Source organism: Stenella coeruleoalba (assembly GCF_951394435.1).
Source record: "Stenella coeruleoalba genome assembly, chromosome: 11".
NCBI lineage: Eukaryota > Metazoa > Chordata > Mammalia > Artiodactyla > Delphinidae > Stenella > Stenella coeruleoalba.
The window spans coordinates 79,816,801-79,836,931 of NC_137157.1; the positions used below are offsets into that span (position 1 = coordinate 79,816,801).

The 20,131-nt window shown below is 38.1% G+C and overlaps 1 protein-coding gene across 2 annotated transcripts in view; it reads right to left on the bottom strand.

Moving 5' to 3' along the window:
* Positions 1 to 1,048: 1,048 nt before the first annotated feature.
* Positions 1,049 to 20,131, bottom strand: part of STK38L (serine/threonine kinase 38 like) — an 81,131-nt gene continuing 62,048 nt past the window's right edge. For both annotated transcript variants that reach the window (XM_079936955.1, XM_079936954.1), the window contains exons 4-14: positions 17,220 to 17,342; positions 16,877 to 16,960; positions 10,616 to 10,739; positions 8,930 to 9,084; positions 8,222 to 8,324; positions 7,981 to 8,042; positions 6,115 to 6,232; positions 5,558 to 5,681; positions 4,266 to 4,361; positions 2,190 to 2,281; positions 1,049 to 2,083 (exon numbers count right to left, since the gene is read on the bottom strand). In XM_079936955.1, coding sequence (XP_079793081.1) covers positions 1,956 to 2,083; positions 2,190 to 2,281; positions 4,266 to 4,361; positions 5,558 to 5,681; positions 6,115 to 6,232; positions 7,981 to 8,042; positions 8,222 to 8,324; positions 8,930 to 9,084; positions 10,616 to 10,739; positions 16,877 to 16,960; positions 17,220 to 17,342 — 1,209 coding nt within the window. In that variant the 3' untranslated portion in view covers positions 1,049 to 1,955. The remainder of the gene's footprint in view (positions 2,084 to 2,189; positions 2,282 to 4,265; positions 4,362 to 5,557; positions 5,682 to 6,114; positions 6,233 to 7,980; positions 8,043 to 8,221; positions 8,325 to 8,929; positions 9,085 to 10,615; positions 10,740 to 16,876; positions 16,961 to 17,219; positions 17,343 to 20,131) is intronic.

Below are 20,131 nucleotides of genomic sequence, written 5' to 3' on the forward strand. Positions count from 1 at the left end.
AATGTGGGGGGGGCGTTTGAGAAAAATCTCATAAAACTAAACATAAGTTAAAGATTTTTTACAATTAGAGGCAGTTATAATTAGAAAAACCAGAGTTAGTCAAATTGAGATAACCCCAGGATTTTAATAGTTCTCTCTCCTAGATGAGAGATGATCCAAATAAGAAAAATGGAGATGAACTATTAGATGAACATATAACAAGTATCAAACAAATACTAGGAAAGAGTGGGGTGAGGGAAAGGGAAAGGAAGGAAAGGGAGGGAAGGGAAGGAGTGGGGAGGAGGGGAAGGGGAGAACAGGGCAGGACAAAAACCTAGAATGACCTTATTAAAACACTGTGGAGTTCCCCAGCAAGCAGCGACATTTATAAAATCTTTTGTAGATTTGCATAATGATCCTATGCAATTCTTCCCCACTAAGAAGAACATCCGTACAAATAAATTATCATTTTAGATTCTGATCACAGATCATTTGTAATAGTGATAACTGTTGTATCTAAAAAAATTCCACCAGTTAACAGTTAGGACAAACATTAGGCCATTCTTTGATAAAGTATTACTTCTCCACTACTACTGATGAAACCAAAACCTCAGAGAGTCATTTTAAAATTAAAATGTTGAGCTAGAAAAGACTATTCCATTCTTAGGGAAATACCCGAAGAATTTGCTGCTGACATCATCACGCCTGTTCTCTAATCACAACCCACCGGCCTTCATTTACTTCCTTAATTCCATTTACATTAGCCACAGTGATGTAGCTAAACATGAACAATATTGCCCTTGAATGAACTGGCCTCTATCAAAGATCTGAAGACAGCATTCCCACAGGACAGTAGAATTCTCCTCAGTTGTGAACATCCACTCTGTTCAGGATCTTTGGTACATTTGGAGTATAAGAAAATAATGGCACAATAATACAAGTACTATCAAAGGAAAAATTTTCATCAAAAGAAAGAAAAGTTAACCAGCCATGATAAGTAACAACTTTCTAGAAAACCAAAGTAAATAGCTCTTTGTTCTCTACAAGTCCATTTACATGATCAGAAGTCTGACGTTTAAAAAAATAGTTTAATAAAAATACACTAGTTCTCTACAAGCAGCCCTCATGGTCATTTCTTAAATTCAACTCACCATAATCAAATTAAAATAATGCCATGTCCTCTTGTTAAAAAAGAAGTCCTCTTGTCACAAGAAAAGCAACTTTACATTTTATATAATACAGTACATCTCCCTATGAGTATACAGACTACGTATATAAAGGTCATCAGTATTTCTGAATGCAAAGTAAATATATTAGTGGAGTGCTTGAGTGAAGGTGTTAAAACTTCCTCCTTATTATAAACTTGTCACTCCCTACTGTGGAGTTTGTGCAATAACATGATGATAAATTCTATTTTTTAAATAACCAGTGTATTTCCTTTTTAAAATGTCTTAAAACCATTATGGAATTTGTCTTCATATATATTCTGTACATGTCCAAACCAATAGGGCAAGTGTTCTAATGGCTTTTATTGATTATCTAGACCCATAAGGTTTGCAGTAAAACAGCAATACTGCAGTGTTACCTACAGGTTAGCCTATGTTGCTTTAAATGACATATGTTGCTCCTGAATTGATTAGAGGTGTTACAGTACAAAGCCACAGCACACACAGGCAGAATGGACCTTAATACGCATGTAGGCAGTGCAGTTAGAAAGGGATGTACATTTCTTTTATTCCAGTACCTTCATATAATAAAGTTAACAAAAATAATAAAATATTAAAAAAAAAAAGCCAGCTGGCACTGCCAACCAATTCCTGTAGTAGTCTTAGAAATCCTAATCCTGTAGAATTTCCTCTTGTAGTCAGAAGCACCACCATCTTCGGGAGTATTTCAGTGTACTGTTATCTACGCCAAGCAAGCCTGGTGATGCAGCTACCTGAGTTCTCTGGGTTGTGAGCGAATGTGATCTTCATTCATAATTTCCCAGCTTTCATGTAGGTGGGGATAGAGCCACGCTGAGTCAACCCTTCAAACCTTTTATAGGTATAATTGAGAAAAACCCAGTCTTTGGATTTGTAGTCCGGTTCTGTGGTGTTTGGCACTAGGAAGATAGAAAAGTTAACGAAGAGCAAAGGGATTTCATTAATGAAAATGTCATCATCTTCAGAGACTTTTAATAGTGTTAATTGTGTTGTAGATTGTCCTACCTGGTTGTAAAATATCAGATTCAGGAAAGTCATCAAAATTTGATGTATCATCAATGCTTTTGATTTCTATAGGGATCGCTGCTGGCCTTTCCCTATAAAAAGGTATTGAGTAACCATGGTAAGTTTTCTTGAACTCAGTTTTCCAAAACATAATCCTGCCTGCAAATTCTGCATGCTGTTCTATAGATATTAGAAGAGCCAAGGAAATTTATTATGGATTTGAAAATACCTGTAGTTAAGTGGATTTCATAGGTGAGTATACTTTTTTTATTAAAATATTATCATTTACTTGGAAGTTTTATTTCTTTGTACCAAGACTTTCTCATGCTGTCTTTTTAAAGAGGAAAAATAAGAGTTAATGAAAGGGAAAGCAGAAAAGATTTTATTTAAAGAACTTTGTCATTATATAAAGTACCCTAGATATTGTGGGGACTGGATCCTACCTAATTAATTCAGGAATAGAATTCTTCTAGTAGAGGATCCGTAAATCAAGTCATTTAGGAAAATAAGGGGCTCAAAGAGTGAAGGGACTACACATTTGTGATGAAATCTGAATCCAAACACTTCTCAGTCATATAAATGTTAAGGGAATCAGGGACATTAGGTTAAAAAAATACTAAGTCATGAAAATACCTTCTTATCATGCTAAAAATAGTTAAAAGAATTTATCAATTTTTATTGCTTCTATATTTTTAATAACTACTTATTGGATCTATTAGGTGATAAGTTTACAGAATTATGTAAGAGCATGTATATATTTTCCCCAGAATTATTCTAACCTATTTATACTTAATGTACTAACTTAATAAATTTACATTAGTTTAGTGTAAAGAAGCATAGACCCTGGTGCCCTGAGATCTAATCTCTTGTCATTACTTAGCAGGATGACCTTAGGTACTGTGAACTGTTCCCTAATATAAAACCAGGAGACTGGACTGGTAGTCTCTAAGCATCCTTCCAACTGTAACAGGGGGGAATCATAGTTCTGCTCAATGAGGTGTTGTATAGACAGTATAATACAGTGTAGCAGGTAAGAGTCAGGACTCTAGAATCAAACTGCCTGGGTCTAGTTCTAGTTAGCAGTTCTAGCTAGATCATTCACTAGCTGAGGCACTGCAGGCAAATTAATTCTCTGTGACAGGTTTATTATGAGGATAAGATGAGAAATGCATCTAAAGCACTTACAACAGTGCTGGACATACAATAAATGATCCCCCCAAATTGGCTATAATCAGGTAGAGTGCCTAGCATATCACAGAAGCTCCAGTGAAGATCTCCAGTGAAGGGACACATAGACTGTCTTGAAGGTGAAAAGGGGCTGGCTAGGCAGGGCAAGGGCAGGGGCAGGGAGGTGAAGAGCATTTTCATCAGAATGAAGAGCAAATGACAAAACCCTGGGGTGGGAGAAGTGGGAAAGACCATACAAGATGCAGCTTGTACAGATGAAGCAAGAGCCACATCCTACGATCCTGAAAAGCAGTTAAGGATCCTTAGTTTTATTCTAAGTGCAAAGAGAAGGAAGAAAACGGCACGATCAGACTTGTTTCTAAACTGTTGCTGTCTGAGGAACAGACCAGAGCCACTGAAGGTGGTTTGGCCACAGACTGAATAAACGCCAATGCTCACAACGAACAACTGTAAGCAAATTCTTAAAAGTTACTTGCATTATTTAACTTTCCCCACAATGTTCAAAAGAGGGACTGTATATTCTTACAAATTAATGAAGGAGACACAGTATGGTATATTAATTAGAGGACAAAAATGAGGGGTTATAGAGTCAAATGTAATGATATCTTTGTTGTCCGAACAGTCTCCGTCATGTAACTCTGAATATCAAAATCTAAACAGGGGCACAATATGTGCTTTTTCCTTAAAGTGGACATTAGATAAAATGAGTCATTTAGCTATAGCCACTATAGTCTCACTCATTTATATAATCCAGAGAACACTGATTTATCACATTATCACAGTGCTACTTCTTGTATTTAATCTAGCAGAATCAAAGAAAAATTAATCACCAAATCTAGTAGAAAAGTTTTTACTCAGACCTCTCCCACTCAAAGCCTATAAACATACCTGATGTGCCCCCAATCTACACCTTCAAAAAAAGGATGACTTTTTATTTCTTCTACTCCACTATTCCCAATTCTATTTTCAGAATCAATACAAAACCTGGAAAACGGAGACAGAGAAATTATCATATGCAGATTACATCTAAAGTAGTCTATTTGCATGATTTCAAACATTTCATCTTTTTTTCTGTTTACTGAAGTTAACTCTATTGTGGGAGATGTGGGAAAAAAATAGAAATCATCTATAATTGCACTACTCAGACATAACTACTATAAACACTGAAGCCATTTCCTTCTAGTCTTTTAATATAATTTTTAAAATATTGTGTTAATAAGTAGTTACCATTTTAGGACTATTTTTTTCACTTAGAACATTTCTCAAAGTCATTAAATATTTTTCTATAACTTCATTTTCTAAAATTTACACATGGAAACACTACAATTTATTTAGCCAGTTCACTATTGTTGAACATTTAGAAGGTTTTCAATTTTTCATTACTAAAAACAATATCAACATACTGTACCTAAATCTTTACACACATCTGATTATCTGCATATGCGAAATTCCTAGAAGTAGCATTGCTGGCTCAAAGGTCATAGACAGTTGAAGATTTTGTATAATATGCTGCCAACTGGCTGTTCCCATGGGTTGCCCAATTTATATTCCTTCCAGCCATTTACAACAGAGCCTAAACACTTCATCTTAGTTGAGAAACAGAATGGAATCTTGTGCTTAGAAAAGGTTTCATATAGAGACTTTTGTGATATGAACTGCTACTAAGAATTTATTTTCCCTTTCTCTTTAGGGAATAGGGATATGGTCATTGTATTTTTTTTTTTTTTTGCGGTACGCGGGCCTCTCACTGTTGTGGCCTCTCCCGTTGCGGAGCACAGGCTCCAGACGTGCAGGCCCAGCAGCCATGGCTCACGGGCCCAGCCGCTCCGCGGCATGTGGGATCTTCCCAGACCGGGGCACGAACCCGTGTCCCCTGCATCGGCAGGCGGACTCTCAACCACTGCGCCACCAGGGAAGCCCAGGTCATTGTATTTTAACAGGAGTGACCTTTGAAATAATACAAGGCCTCTTCCCTCTTCTTAACTCTGACTTTTCTTCCTGCATAATTCCTTTTAAGAGTCTTCATTTTTAAAAAACACCTTTTCTTTACTGATGCCTTTGACTGTATAGATCAGTGATAGTCTTTTTCCTCCCACAAAGCTGAAACAGGCAATTTAGTCTTTTAGGCCCCTGTGAAGTTTTAAGATACCACAAACTCTTCTAGGGATTTAACTACTAACCTAAGAATTAAGTCCTTGGCTTTTTCAGATATAGGCACCTCTGGAGGAAATACCAGAGTTTCTTTCCAGTTCATCACTTTCCTATATGTTTCTTGAGGTGTTTCAGAGCAGAAAGGTGGATATCCTACGTATCAGAGAAAACAAGTTTCATGAGCTTTTGTGATCAAATATGCTACACCTATTATATGTGTGTCACAAAAAACAAAATAGCCCTGGGTGCTCTGCTTAACGATAAAAAATACCACCATTCAGCCATTTATAATAAAATTGCTAATAAAGTCAATAAAGTAAAGGATTTAAAGCATTGCCCCTCTTTTACCTAAAAGGCCATGCAGACACAATTTTGATACACGGGAGTTCCAGTTAAATGCCCCCTTCCTGACAGAGGATCCCTGGAGAGCTCACTGATACTTATCAGTGTGTATTTTAACATTGGCGGATGTCAGAAATCAGTTAAAAGAGTTCAGATGTTTCAGCCCATAATATCTACAATATGTTCATCAGTGGCACTCAAGGAAATTTATATGGTATGTACATAAATGAATGATAAAACATACCTATTAGCATTTCATACATAATTACTCCTAAAGACCACCAGTCACACAATTTGTTGTACCCCGTCTGCATGAACACTTCTGGAGCAATGTAATCTGGTGTCCCCACTGTGGAATATGCCTGCAAAGGAACAGCTTGTCAAATCAGTGTTCTCAATATATATTTTTTTAAAGATCCAAGTATGGCTCACTACTGGAAAAAACAATATATACAGAAGTTAATTTTTCATTTAATACTTGTTTTGCGTGTTTATCATGTATAAGGCTTGGTGATAGGCACTGAGTCAGATAATTTGTTACTTAAGACATGATTTCTGTCCCCCAAAGAGCTCAACAATGTTATTTATGTATTTAGCGCTAAATCCATTCCAAAAAGAATAAAAAGCTTGTGCCCAGTGAGCCTGCCTTCCCCACTCACTAGTAATGTGCTCTCAGGCAAGTTATTCAACCTTTCTGAGCCTCAGCTTCTGCTCACATAAAATTGGAGTAGTAATACCTGCCCTAACAGAGTGGATACGAGGATGAAACAAGCGAAGGAATGTGTTTGTAAACTACAGCCTACTATAAAAACGTCACGTATTTTCATTATAAACTCATTTCCAGGGCACTGCTTATCCATCAGAAAGCAATGCAGTTTATGATTGGCATAGAGTGGGCAGGGGATACAGGTTCTAAAAGAATTTCCTGCCCCAAATACCAAGAGTCCCCTCTGTTTCTTCACTGGGAAACACTGATGTAAGTCACGATGGTCACAAGAATAATAAAACCTGCACATGAGTAATCAGTGTGAATATTCTGTAATCAGGGGGTACAGAATTCCCACCATAGCCTTAGGCAGTATTCATTTTTCCCTTTAAAAGTAGGAAATACTACAATTCTTTTCTCAATTGTAAAATCTGATCTAAAAGTGACACATTTAAAAGTAGAAGGAAGATTCTGTCATTAATGCATAGCTCAAAACATTTTAAAAAACTTATAAAAACACCAAAATGTTTTACAAGCACAAAAAGTTTACTTGGGCTAATGAGAGAATGAGCTCAATAATGCAAAGGTCATTTTATTTGCTTTGAGAGGGTATCAGACTCTTGCCTTTCAGTCTATTTACCTTCCTGAGGGACTGCTGAATGAGTTTCTCTTCATCACTTGGTTGAATTTAACAAATATTTAGAGTGTCGATATGTACCAGGCTGTTGTACAAGAAGTTAGGAAATTAAAGTCAAAAGGCACATTCCTAACCTTGACAATGTTCATGGACCTAGTTAAGAGGATAAAGGGAAAGAGGAAAAGGGGCAAATGATTCTAATATTTGCTGAGTAATGGAGGAGGAATCGTGTGGGGTTAAAAATAGACAGTGTCGTTCCACATTAAAGCAGTCATTAAGTTTATCTGCAGTAAAGTCTGCTTTCCAATTTTATTTTATCTATTTTATTGTAACACTGTTAACATGCCTAACTTTCTGTTTACTTTCTCTATGAAGTTCTTAGAAGCACACAATAACCTTACTTATGCTGATTGACATTTGTTGCATCAGGACAGGTAGGGAAAATGGAAGCATGAAAATCATACGGCATTTACTACAATTTACACTCATCTCGGTGAGTTTTATAGAGAATGCACTCGTAAATAGACAGATTAACTAACTATAGATATGCTTGGTAAAATATTCTGAAGTGAAATCATAAAGTAAAAATCAGCATTTTCCTTTACAGGCAGGGAAATGTTACCGAGAAACTAGGAAAACTCTATGATCCTGGAACAAGCTCTATCATTGCTATGAAGTAAGAACTAATCATTGTGAAGCTCCAAATTACCAAGCAAATACCAAGTGAGAGTTTAGGACCAGGGCACAAACTTCTGCCTTCAACTCACCAGTTGTCTCCTGTTCTTCTTCCATGTTTCTGCTTTCCTCTTTGAGTTCATGTTCTGGAATGCTAATTTCAACAAGACAGAATTGTAATTACGAGGGAAAAACTCTTACCAGAAAACAAATTCACACATATCCATTGAAAATACGTTGGTTTAAGGGGTGAGGAGAAGGAGAGAAGCTTCAGTTCTCAACAGTCCTGCATTAACCAGCTGTACTACTTTAACCCCCAAAAATCAAACTTACAGAAGTCACTTGGTGGGTTGTGTGTAAGATTTCTGTAGAATTCAGTCCTATGAGCCTTCTTTAATCCCGTGCACAAACCAAAATCAGATAATTTTACGTGACCCTAAGGAAAAAAAGAAGAAAGACAAAACCTAGTAAAATCAATAGGTTTTATTAACTTAGAGACAAAAGCCTCATTAAAAACTCTTCTAAATGGGCTTCCCTGGTGGCGCAGTGGTTGAGAGTCCGCCTGCCGATGCAGGGGGCGCGGGTTCGTGCCCCGGTCCGGGAAGATCCCACATGCCACGGAGGGGCTGGGCCTGTAAGCCATGGTCGCTGAGCCTGCGCGTCCGGAGCCTGTGCTCCGCAAGGGGAGAGGCCACAACAGTGAGAGGCCCGCGTACCGCAGAAAAAAAAACCCAAAAAACCCCACAAACTCTTCTAAATGCAATCATAAAAATTCTTAGCTTAGAATTCATACAGGTGAAACGTAAAATTATCAATATTTGATGATGATTATTTTAAGGAGTAGAAAATGGAAGATGATAAAAAGACAGCCAGTTTTCCCTTGATGTCATTTCACTTCACAGCTCTCTCCTACCGTATCAGTCTATGAAATAATGTAGGTTAGCAATAATATAAATTGCAGTTGCCCATTTCCAATCACAAAATCACCTCTATTACTTCATAAAATAATCAGCAACCTAATAATTCACTTTATTCACATGCCTTGGCATCCAATAAGAGGTTGTCTGGTTTAATGTCCCGATGGATGAAACCCAACTGGTGGATCGCATCTATTGCCAGAACAGTCTCTGAAATGTAGAACTGTGTTTCCTCTTCCGTCAAAGTATCTTTCTTCATTAGCAATGTCATCATGTCACCTAATTAAATGAGAATAAGTACCATGTGTTAGAAATGCCTCAAAAAGGGGAATGCCTTATAAAAGATTTCTTTGTAATATACAACATATGCCTGATTTTTGCACTTTATGATCTACCCAGTGTACCTCCTACCATCTCTAGGGCCCAATAAAAAAAGTGTCACTGCATAAGGAAAAGTTTCATGACATTTAATGGTTTCAAGGTAGAAAGTATGTGAAATCAAATCAGGGCAGAGGTGATAAAGAAGTAATATCTACCACTCAACATCCAGAATAAGTGGCTGAGGAAAATATGTCAAAATGTGAGAATGAATCAGTGTAAGCACACCTGGAAATGGGATATATTCTTTCAAATTCAGGTTTCAAAAACACTCAGTACTCTCTGGGCCAACAAAAATAGGTCATCATCCCACCAAAAGGGTCATTTCTAGACATTTTTTTGTTTTCAAGAAATCTTGCTCTTTTACAAGGGGCAAAGAATAAACACTGGTGAATTTACAACTCAGAATTGACAGTTGTTGATATTTTTTCATGATGCTTCATGTCTTAAAAAAAAAAAAATACCACGCAGGCTCTTTGTCCTCCATTCCCATTCTATTCCCCTTTCCCTTTTTGCTGAGTAGCCATTATCATGGATTTGGTTTGGTGTGCATTCTTCCAGCTTATTTTTGAAGTATGTTTTCATATACATATATATTAATCTATGAATTTACCGTCTTTTGTATGTTTTTAAAAATTACATAAGTAATATCAACTGTACATAATTCCACAGCTTGCCTTATTATTCTACTTTGTTTCTGAGATCCTACTGTTGAAATAGAGCTCCTGACTTTTCACTACTGTAAAACATTTCATCACACAATTATGCCACATTTTATTTATCGATTCTTCTACTGATGGACATTAATCTTGTGTCTAGCTTTTCACTATTATGACACTGCTGCAATGAGCATCCTCTTACAGGCCTCTTGCGCACGTGCATTTTCAGCTTTGCTGGTATCTCTGAACTGCTCTCTGGAAGGGTTAGAGATTCCTTTGCACAGATGAGAGGCCCATTTCCCACAGCCCCATCAGACTTTTGGTGTTTTTACTAATCAGATGAGTGTGAAATGGAATCTCATTCTTGTTTTAATTTGCATTTCCCTGAATATGGGTGAAGTTGAACATTTTCCTATCTATTTGTGGACTAACCAGAGTTTTCTTGTGTATACTGCCTACCATTTGCCCACTGGGTTGTCTGTCTTCTTCTTTAGTGACTTGTTCTTAACTCCAGACTTGTAAAGATCTAAATAAGTATATACAGTAAACACAGAATGATAATATTTAAAATGTGCTGCCAACTTTATCGTTTCTTCAAAATAATCTGATTTGTGGTCCAAATTAGCATTATTGTGGGAGGAACTATTAGAAAATCATGACTGACTGTGTAAAACCTCAGAGCTAGGTATATAAAAGTAAATCTAATAAAAAAACTATAATTACATATAACAATGTGCTTGTGTCAGTCTGTCATTGCTATTGTTCGCTTTTACCTCCAGGGAGAAATTCCATGATTAGATAAAGGTTCCTCTTATCTTGAAAACTGTAAAACATCTTCACCACCCAGGCACCATCTGCTTCTACTAAAATATCTCTTTCTGCTCGGATATGGGCCACCTGGAAGAATGTATTTTGAAAAAATAATTGTAACACATTACATATTTTCCAAGCTTACTTCTTAACAATTATCATATTCTCAGTAAATTTGGAGAAGCTCAGGAAATAGTTTATTTTAGCTGATATCATTAGGCCTGAAAAGGTGGGATCACAAGGGGAAGCTGAGGCCTTTGAAGTAGAAAAATGATTAGTCTAAAATTTTTCTAACCAGAATCTCCACCTAGCCAAGGATCTTGGCTTTGTCATGTAAATTTAGGGTCTGACTTTTAAAAGTTAAAAGTAGTAAGCAATGCCCTATAGATGGGTATGACAAAGTCTGGGTCCTTAGCAAACTATTTTTAACTCTTACTAGTCCAAAAAAGGGACTGACTTGGTCTTTAACCATTAGGTTGTTTTTCTAAGAAGGAGAAACATTTATAATAATTTTATATCATTTTGTTACAATGAACTTTTATAATATTTATAAACATCTACAGCAAATCATTATATAACTTTTTGGGATTTTGCTACTTACTTTTGTCAGACACATAATTACTAGAGCTACTATTACATGAACAATAGACTGAAAAATTTTATAAACTGAGTGATTTGTGGGGTTGGTATAATCAACTTTCAGATGCTTTTCCACTGATATCGTTATACATTCTTTCTTCAAAGATTAATGATAGGATTTGACTTTATGCGTTTGCTATTTTCATTGTGCATCATTATGAACTCTGACCTAAAGCACACAAGAACACAGATTTTGTAAACCTTTTCATGACAACAAAACATGATCTGCTTAAATTATCTGGGATTATTGTATTATGATCTGATACAGTAAATGCTCTGAGATCAAAATCAAAGCACAAGAATAAACGTTAAAAACTAAAAACTTGGGCTTCCCTGGTGGCGCAGGGGTTGAGAGTCCGCCTGCCAATGCAGGGGACACGGGTTCCTGCCCCGGTCCGGGAAGATCCCACATGCCGCGGAGCGGCTGGGCCCGTGAGCCATGGCCGCTGAGCCTGCGCGTCCGGAGCCTGTGCTCCGCAACGGGAGAGGCCACAGCAGTGAGAGGCCCGCGTACCGCAAAAAAAAAAAAAAAAAAAAAAAAAAAAAAATCTAAAAATTTGTTTTCTGGCATCAAAAACCTTAAAATCTCTCTGGACCTGTTTCATAAAGTGAAAAATGATACCAAAATTCTTACCTATTGCCCTTTACAAAGCATTTTAAGACGGTAAAGGAAAAACAAACTTTTGATGTTGCCTCTGTGGTTGTCAGGATAAACTTGGCTTGATTATTTTTAAGTATCTTAAAGCCAGATTACAGGATATGTTTTCAAAAATGAGCCTATGTTTCTAAAGTATAGGAAGTATCATGCACAGTAATCCAGTACCACAATAGTGGGGAGAAAAGTTGCTACTTAATTTTGCAGAGTGGTTAGCATTCAAGTAAATGTGATAAAAACTTAAAATAATGACATATTAGAATTGAGTGGGGAAAAGGTTTTCTAAAATGAAATTCCATGGTGACAAAAGCAGATTAATTTATATAGGGGAAAAAACAACCCCAAAGTGCGAAACAGACTTGATGTTGGACTCCAGCGAGATCCTCCTGCAAAATATTCTAGACCAGGGCTGTCCAATAGAAATAAATGTAAGCCACGTACATCATTTTAAGTTTTCTAGTAGCCACACAAAAAGTAAAAAGAAATGGGTGAAATTATTTTTAACAATATAGTTTCTGTAACACCCATGTATCTAAAATGTTGTAATTTCAGTATATAATCAATATAAAAATTGAGATATTTTACACTCTTTTTTTTTTTTTTTGCACCAAATCTTCAAAATTTGCTGAGCATTTTCCATTCACAGCACATCTCAATTCAGACTAGCTACACTGAAGTGCCCAGTAGCCACACGTGGCCAGTAACTAAAGACTACAGCTGGAACTAACTGCTGCCTTTTGTTCTTCCTCTAAAACCCAACCCAGGACTAATCCCATATGGCTTAGTTAGAAGATTCCTGTTTATGTCCTCATCTCTGAGGATCAACATCTTGACACAGACACTTATTCCCATCATTGTCTGCAATTCTCTAACACAGCTCAGTATCTCGACCTTCCTTGTCTTCCGAACCGCTTCCCCCTGGAATCAGCCTGTGTTCAACAGAACCCCTGTCACCTCATCTCTGTTCCTCCTGTCACCTTCTCATCCTAACTGAAATCAGGCTGTCCATGGAGAGTCCCGTCTTCCTGCAGAGTGAGTTGTCAGGAATGACCCGCCTTCTCTCTCGTGTTTCTTGGTTTCCTGCTCATCCTAGCTGCTTCTGAACCACTGATACTTTCCTCATGCCCAGCTCCTCTGCGGGCATGCTGTCAGGCGCCGTAGCTGTCATCCTTCCTCCTGGTCAACCCCCTCAGTCATTCATGACTTCAGCTCATGGCTCACCAGCTTCCTTTCCATCCTTTCTAGTCATGGGTGAATTTCAAGATCCATAAGGACGAACCACCAAATACCCCATCTGCACAGCTCCTGCATTCTCCCTCACCTCCAGTGATCTTTTCCTCCACTGCACCTCAGCCACCCATGGTAATCTTCTTGTCCTTTTCATAACCAATAACTGCCCTCCCTCTAAAATCTCCACTTTAAGGAACTCTGTTTCTGATCCCCACCTTTTATCCTCCCAGGTGTCTTATTCTTGTACTTCAATCTCCATTCCATGGACCCTACACCACTTTTTCTCTGTTACTCTCCTCAGAACCTCATTTCTTTCTCTACCCGGCCTTGGTTCCATCATTATAGTCACTCTTTTGCAAACAGCTTCAACTCCCTTGTCCTCCTCTCCCTCTGTTGTATTTGCCTGGCAAAATACCAACCCTAGTTAGGCCCAAATTTCTGCCTATTCTGTACCTGCCCCAGAGCAACTAAGTATTACCAGAGAAAAATCACCCAACGATACCAAGTGGTTTCACTTTACGTTCACGACTGAAAATCTCAAGGGACATTCAACTGCAAGTCTGCTTTCCCACACTTCAAGTCAATAGTTGTGACTGTTTCACAACTTCTCTCCGCTTACACCTCCAGCAAGCTACCTACCCCTCCTTTCCTCCTGCTGATGACTCCCTTATTTGCACTCAGGAGGAACCTGGCACGCCAGATCAACCACCCTGCGTTTGTTCCTACTTTCTCTGCTTTTCTTCCCTGTCGTAATGTCCCAGCTCCTATCGAAGATCAACTTCTCTGTCATCTGTGTACTCCCGTAATTATCTGCCTTCTCTCTCCTGCATCTTCAATTTTTCTCTCTCTAATGGATTCTTCCAATCAGCAGTGCCTTAACAATAACAACAAAGAAACCAACATTCTTTACCAAACTGTTCTTTGTTCCGCTTTAAGTGAAAGACTTATCTATACTCACGTTCTCCACTTCTTGCTTCCCATTTTCTTTCCCACTATTCCACTTAGGCACTCCAATCCACTGGAGCTGTCCTTCCCAAGTTATTCAGAATCTCCAACAGTGACACCCAGTGGCCTGTCTTCCTCTTGCCCCCTCTCTTAGCAGCCTTCAACATACGTGACCATTCACCTTCTCCTTTGAACGCTTCCTTCTGCTGGCTCCCGTAACACCATGTTCTCCTAGGGTCTCCCTTAACTGAGCAGATGTCCCCTCTTAGTCTCCTTTCCTGGATTCTCCTCTGCCTAGTGTTCCCTAAGGCCCTCTTGTCTTCGCTATATTTGTTCCCTAGGCAACTTCATCTGTCCCATTACTTTAAATACTATCAATCTATTGATTACTTCTAAATTATATTTCTTTTTTTAAAATTTATTTATTTATTTATTTTTGGCTGCGTTGGGTCTTCCTTGCTGCGCGCAGGCTTTCTCTAGTTGTGGTGAGCGGGGGCTACTCTTCGTTGCAGTGTGCGGGCTTCTCATTGCGGTGGCTTCTCTTGTTGCGGAGCACGGACTCTAGGCGCACGGGATTCAGTAGTTGTGGCTCGTGGGCTCTAGAGCGCAGGCTCAGTAGTTGTGGCGCTCGGGCTTAGTTGCTCCGTGGCATGTGGCATCTTCCTGGACCAGGGCTCGAACTCATGTCCCCTGCATTGGCAGGCGGATTCTTAACCACTGTGCCACTGGGGAAGTCCCTAAATTATATTTCTAGTCAAACTTCTCCCCATATTCTAGCCAACTGTCAACATAATTATCTCTACTTGGATATCCAACAGGGAGCTCAAACTTAATATGCCACAAAGAGAACACTTGATTCCCAGTGTCACCAAACCTGTTCCTTCCTCAGTCTTTCCTACATTAGAAACTGACAGCATCAGGCATCCCATTCCCAAGTAAAACTCTAGGTATTATCCTTGATTCCTCCCTCCCTTTTCACTCCCCTTACCTCTCCTCTCACCACCCCCCAACACAGAGTATGTCACAGAAAATCCTGCTGGCTCTTCCACGGAAACATAATCTGTTTGACTTTTTTCCTCTTTGCTGTTGTATAAGCCACAGTCACATCCTGGCTGGAATCGCTACACAGTCTCTCAAGTGTTCTCCCTGCTTCAACTCTTGTTTGTCCTTCCAGCAAGCAAAGGGATTGATTCATCTTTGTAAAACATCCATCAGACATGACGCTTCTCTGTTTAAGCAGAACATGGCTTCCCACTGCATTCGGAGTAAGACCCACATGGCCTGCAAAGCTGTGTGATCTGGTCCCTGCCTCCCTCTCCCCCTTCATCTCCACCACTCTTCCCCTCACTGAATTCAGCCACAGTGGCTTCTTGCCGTCTCTGAGCAGGCCAAGATTATGCTTGCCACAGGGCCTCTGCATTTGCACCCTGGATCTTTGTTCTACCAGATCCTTAGATCTCATACTTTCTAATTATTCAGTCTCTCATCAATATTCCCTTCTCAGAGAACCTTCCCTCATCTCATTCTTCCTCCTAAAGCCAGGTCATCTGCATCACTTTATCCTTTTGTAAAATCTATCTTCATACTACTCATCAGAAATGACTATTTCAAATAGCTGTCTGCCCTTTTTCCCCACGACTGTCAGTGAACAAGAATCAGGCTTCTCCTGTTAATCACTGTACTCCCAGAATGTAGAATAGTATTTGACACATCATAGGCACGTAATAAATACTTGTTGAATAAATGGAATAGAAATAAAGTGAAACAGTGCAGTGAAAATTAAAGTGGGCCATATTTAAATAAAAATCAACATCATACTGCTATAATAACAAAGTAAGCTGTAGGTGGGACTAGAGACTGAAATCAAGCATTAGGTGCAGAGAGGTACCATCTCTCTCTGTACCCTTGTTGAGTCCTTCACTAGCATATATATGTTCACTTAGAGTTCACCCAGACTGGAGATACAGGTGAATGCATGAAATAATACTACTGATGTTTTCAGATTTATGGCCGCCCCATAAACTGCATCAAGTCACAGGAAACGTGGAGAGAGCCCAGGAGTACAAAATTGGAGTGGTTACAGATTTGGGAAATATGTAAAATCAGCAAATTCTCAAGAGACTGGTTTGCTTATTTGATAGGTGACAGGGACTGAGAGAGCTGAGCACTGTCCTTTATTTTCACTGAATTCAGAGAAGGAGGTATTCTGTTACAGACTGAATGTTTTTGTCCCTCCTGAAAATTCCTACGGTCATGTGCTAACTCCCAGTGTGACTGGGTTTGGAGATGGGCCTCTAAGAAGGTACTGAAGGTTAGTGAGGTCGTAAGGGGCAGGGCTAGTGTTCTTGTATGAAGAGACCCCAGAGAGTCACTCTCCCCTCTCTGTGCACACACCAAGGAGAGGCTATGTGGGGACCTGGTGAGAAGGCGGCCGTCTGCAAGCCAGGAAGAGCGCTCTCACCAGCAACCAAACCCTGCTTGCTCTTGGACTTCCAGCCTCCAGAACTGTGAGAAAAGAAACTTCTGTTGTTTAAGCCATCCAGTCTGTGGTATTTTGTTAGACATGTAAATCAGATTATGAATTTGGAAGAAATCTGAACTATAAGAATTGAGAAACAACAAAGCAGGCTACCAAAAGTCTACAGATGATATAGTAAGATGTGTAGGTTTCTTTCTAAAAGTCCCAGTTTTAGCACTTGCTCTAACACCTAGTCAGTGGACACCCCTTTGGCTATGTGTGTTAGAGAGCTCATACCTGCTCTTTTTCAAGCATATCAGCTTTTCTCAATATCTTCATTGCATAGATATGGCCTGTATCTTTCTTCTGGACCAGCCGCACCTAGAATGTAAAAATTCATATCACAAATGTCAAACAATCACTACTATTTGTTTCGGAGTGAAAGGTAGGCTCCTTTAAAGAAAGCAGTGTTGTAGTCTGCTGTTGCTGGTGTTTTAGAAATTCTATTAAAATTAAGCTATTTTAATACACATTTTAATATATTACACTACTTTAATACATATTGAGCTATTTTAATACATATTCTGAACTATCTTAAGATGCACATGTTCAACAGCAGTGACTTAAAAAAGAAGCACACCTCTCCGAATGCTCCTCTTCCTATAACTTTCAGAGACTCAAAGTCATCCAAGCCAAGTCTGGTCCGCTTGAGCCGTAAGAACTCTGTTTCCTTGCGAGCATGTTGTGATCGGCGTAACTTTTTCTATTAAAAAAGGACAGTTTAAAAGGATGATTTTAAAATCAGATTATTTCAAAGGAAGCCTATAGTATTAAAAGATGAGATACATTATAATGAGGGTAATGTACCTAAATATTATATACTGGTGCTATAACTTATTTACCAAAGTTGAATATTTATTAAGCGTGGAAAAAATAAAATAATCTGAAAAAAACAATTTTAAATTTTTAACAATTGATAAATCTTTATTCTTGAGGCAGACTCCATTAAATATTTCTTCTTAACTAGTTCACATATTCTTTCATTTTTATGCTAAAGTAATTCAAAAACAAAAATTAAACTTTAGGAAATGCTAATAGTATTCTGATATTGATTTTTTACTGTCAAGAAATCTACTTTGCTTCAATTCCCTAATTTCCAAGGTTGTTCTGTCACAACTACTGAGACTTCTGACACCGAAATAACACAACAGCAGTATTTCCATACAGATTTATTTATGGTAGAATTTATTCTTGGGCAGATTTTTAATAAAGTGCTTGAGACTCGTCACACAACTTCTTGAAAATATGAAATTGCAACAAAAAAATAATTACACAAAGTATCCTTTAAAATATCCAAGTCAAGAATTTCATAATTCATTCTCCAAAGATTACAAAAAATACTATTAATAAGAAACATTATGAAATACCTGAAGGTTACACTTGGAATGGGCATTTATTTAACTGTTCTAAACCTCATTTTTCCCCTCACCAAACAAAATTCTCTTTTTTTGACATAGAATTATGTCAAATTACCTCTCCTAGTAGAGGTCACATAGAATGGGTAACGAACAAAATCAGGGAAAAAATTAAACCCCGGTTCATCTTCAACTGAACCCTATCAAGCTTTCAGTGGTTCAGGTCTGAGGAGAAAATAAGTCAAAATGACTGAAACTGTTCAGAAACATTACTCCTAAATGCAGTACAAGATATAACCACTGAGTAGTCCCTTCCTACCCCTGTGTACATCTGTTTCCAAAAGGGTAAGGTGAACTATTAATTAGAATTATGCAAGCATGGGCTTCCCTGGTGGCGCAGTGGTTAAGAATCCGCCTTACAATGCAGGGAAGACGGGTTCGAGCCCTGGTCCAGGAAGATCCCACATGCCGCGGAGCAGCTAAGCCCGTGCGCCACAACTACTGAGCCTAAGCTCTAGAGCCCGCTGAGGCACAACTACTGAGCCCACGTGCCACAACTACTGAAGCCCGCGCGCCTAGAGCCCATGCTCCGCAACAAGAGAAGCCACTGCAATGAGAAGCCTGCGCACCGCAACAAAGAGTAGCTCTCGCTCGCCGCAACTAGAGAAAGCCCGCGCACAGCAACGAAGACCCAACGCAACCAAAAATAAATTAATTTATTTATTTTAAAAAAAAAAGAAAGAAATATGCAAGTATGTATCATTAATGCAACAGAATTCTGATACTTCTAACAAAGTTAATCTAAGAGGATAAAATTAGGAAATATGTCTTCAATCTAAATATCTTTAAACAGCTAAGTAAAGTCACATCAATGGTGAAAACAGTGAAGACCTCCTTTGTTTAAAAATGCCTTTTGAATAATAATGTTGAAAAATGAATTATTAGTAAAACAAAAGGAGAGCTCAAAAGTAGCTTTTCAACTATATATCTAATAAAAAAGGCCACATGGTGGCACTATACCACCATCTTTCAAAACAGCACAAGCCCTTTTTAAAATTACATAAATGAACAAATATAAGAATTTTGAAAGGCATTCTGGATTTATGACTTTATGGATTATAAAACAGTGTGCAGTTGGATGTAGTTCAGAAACTGGTCTAATCTGAATGGAAAAGATGACCTCATCACACAGTTTCATAAATTATGCTCAAAATCGACAGACAAGAGAAACAGCCAAAGAAAATAATGTTTATTAGTATTTGATAGGTTGTGTAGTGCAGTAAGTAAATGATGTTTATGTAGTTTTGGGGACAGCTATTAAATGGCAAAAAGGAAGATCACAGTGTATGGAATATATAATACTACAAAAAAGGGAAATCACCTACAACATTGTTATAGTACTTTAAAAAAAAAAAATCTATCCATGATATTAGAGTCAGTGTTGTAGTCCAGAGACAGCTGAAACAAGTTCACATTAAACTACAAAAAAAAAAAAAAATCGATGAAAAATCATTGACACATCTGCTCACAACCTGTGTAGATTAAGTCACCTTGAAAAACAAATAACATTTTTGAGGTAATCACATTCTTTCCTCTCCAAAGACAACAACAAAAATCTGTGGACAAACTTAACAGCTCATGGCTCTCTTGCAGCTTAAGACTTGCCCAGTTTGGTTTTCCATTAGAGTAAATAATATTCCATGTTCGATGGGATTTTAAGTGAGATGAAACTAGAAGTACGCCATTTTCTTTTTTTTCTCCATTCCTTTTCAAATTGGCGTTCTTCAAACTCTCAATCTGTAGGGTGCTCGGTTTTTGTAGAGGACAGTGTACACAGAAGTTTTAAGATAAGAAAGGGGTCAGCTAAGAACTTCACCTCAGTATAAATGCTTTTTAAGGCCACATTATATATGGTTGAGTTTTCACAAATTATTTCACAAATAACTTTCTATTACAGAATGGATTAAGGATGAATTTATTTTTATAAAACAATTTTACTTTGAAAAGACCCACCCCACATAAAGATAGTTCCAAAATACTGTACATTAGATTGAGAGACCATGTCTATTTTATAGAATGTGACAGCCTGGGACCTAGTATGGGGCCTAACAAGAAGCATTTGTGGAATTCAAATACC